The sequence below is a fragment of the Mesitornis unicolor genome, unplaced genomic scaffold, assembly GCF_000695765.1.
Source record: "Mesitornis unicolor isolate BGI_N332 unplaced genomic scaffold, ASM69576v1 scaffold30271, whole genome shotgun sequence".
Lineage (NCBI taxonomy): Eukaryota > Metazoa > Chordata > Aves > Mesitornithiformes > Mesitornithidae > Mesitornis > Mesitornis unicolor.
The window spans coordinates 12,091-13,216 of record NW_010166325.1 but is presented as its reverse complement, the minus strand read 5'-3'; the positions used below and the strand labels follow the sequence as shown (position 1 = coordinate 13,216).

At 45.1% G+C, this 1,126-nt stretch overlaps 1 protein-coding gene across 1 annotated transcript in view; it reads right to left on the bottom strand.

Annotated features, from left to right (window-relative positions):
* Nucleotides 1-1,126, bottom strand: part of F9 (coagulation factor IX) — a 14,568-nt gene that overhangs the window by 7,088 nt on the left and 6,354 nt on the right. The window contains exon 5 of the mRNA XM_010194930.1: nucleotides 427-555. Coding sequence (XP_010193232.1) covers nucleotides 427-555 — 129 coding nt within the window. The remainder of the gene's footprint in view (nucleotides 1-426; nucleotides 556-1,126) is intronic.

Here is a 1,126-nt window from a genome sequence, read left to right as displayed (position 1 = left end):
CATTCCTGGTTGTGGCTATCAGACCTTCAGAAACTAACTCACCTCTGCAGGTGCCTGCATGCTAGCTTAGGTGTGCAAATCTGCTACTCTCAGGTCTTAGAAATAGTACAGCATCAAATGCTAAACTGACCTTGGATGACGAAATATTTCTATACTCGGTCTCCTTTTTCCCCTGCCAGATGTGCTTCTGAGATGTTCATGCCCAGCTATCTTGCTGTGTTGCGGTGGGTTGGGATTACATGTGACGGTGTAATTAAAGATATTGTAACAGCCTAGGAGCAGGGTGAGGTTGGGGAATATAACAGGAACCAGCTATTCTTAGTTTCCAACAGAATATTGCATTTCTATGGGATTCATGAATCTAAAACCAGGACAAGACCATGGAAACTTTCACCTAAATCTCTTAAAAATACTTTAAAAGTTAACCTGTAGGTTCGCAGGACTTTCCATCCTCATGAAGTCTATAGCCAGCAGCGCAGGTACACACAACTTTATGCGGCGGGTCATGCCTGCAAAAGTGCTTGCAGCCTCCATTTTTAATAGCACAAGTGAAGTCTGAAATGAATTAAAATGAAACAGTGAAAGCTCATTTGAAATACAACTAGTTAGATAGTTGTTGGGACTTGGGCCTTTGGACTCAGCCTATAATCCACTCGAGTTGTTCCAGACTATAGAAAATGGATTGTTGTTTGCAAGGAGAGCATCCTCCTTCCCACTCACATCCCTGCTCATAATGAAGGAGCACCAAGCACCTCTCACAGAAGGCAGGTTGAGAAACAGCCCTGTGAGAAGTCTCGCTGAGCCCTGACACAGCCTCCTGCCTCCAACAACCATGTGCTGTCTCAAATTTGGCAGCCTGGCCATAAAGGACTCCAGCAAATATTTGATTATGAGCCACGTGATTTCCCCACCATTGTGCTGTTTTCCTCCCCTCTGGGCTTACGGCAATGCAGCTCCTGTGCAGATGCCAGCAGAGAATGCCATGTGTCAAATGGGAGCAAACCCTGAACCCAAGAAGGGCTTTGTCCTGGGATTATTGCTGGCCTCCAAAATCAAAACCTCAAGCAAAACCATATGTTCTTCCTGACAAACCAATAAATCATCACAGCCTGATGTGGAAGACACT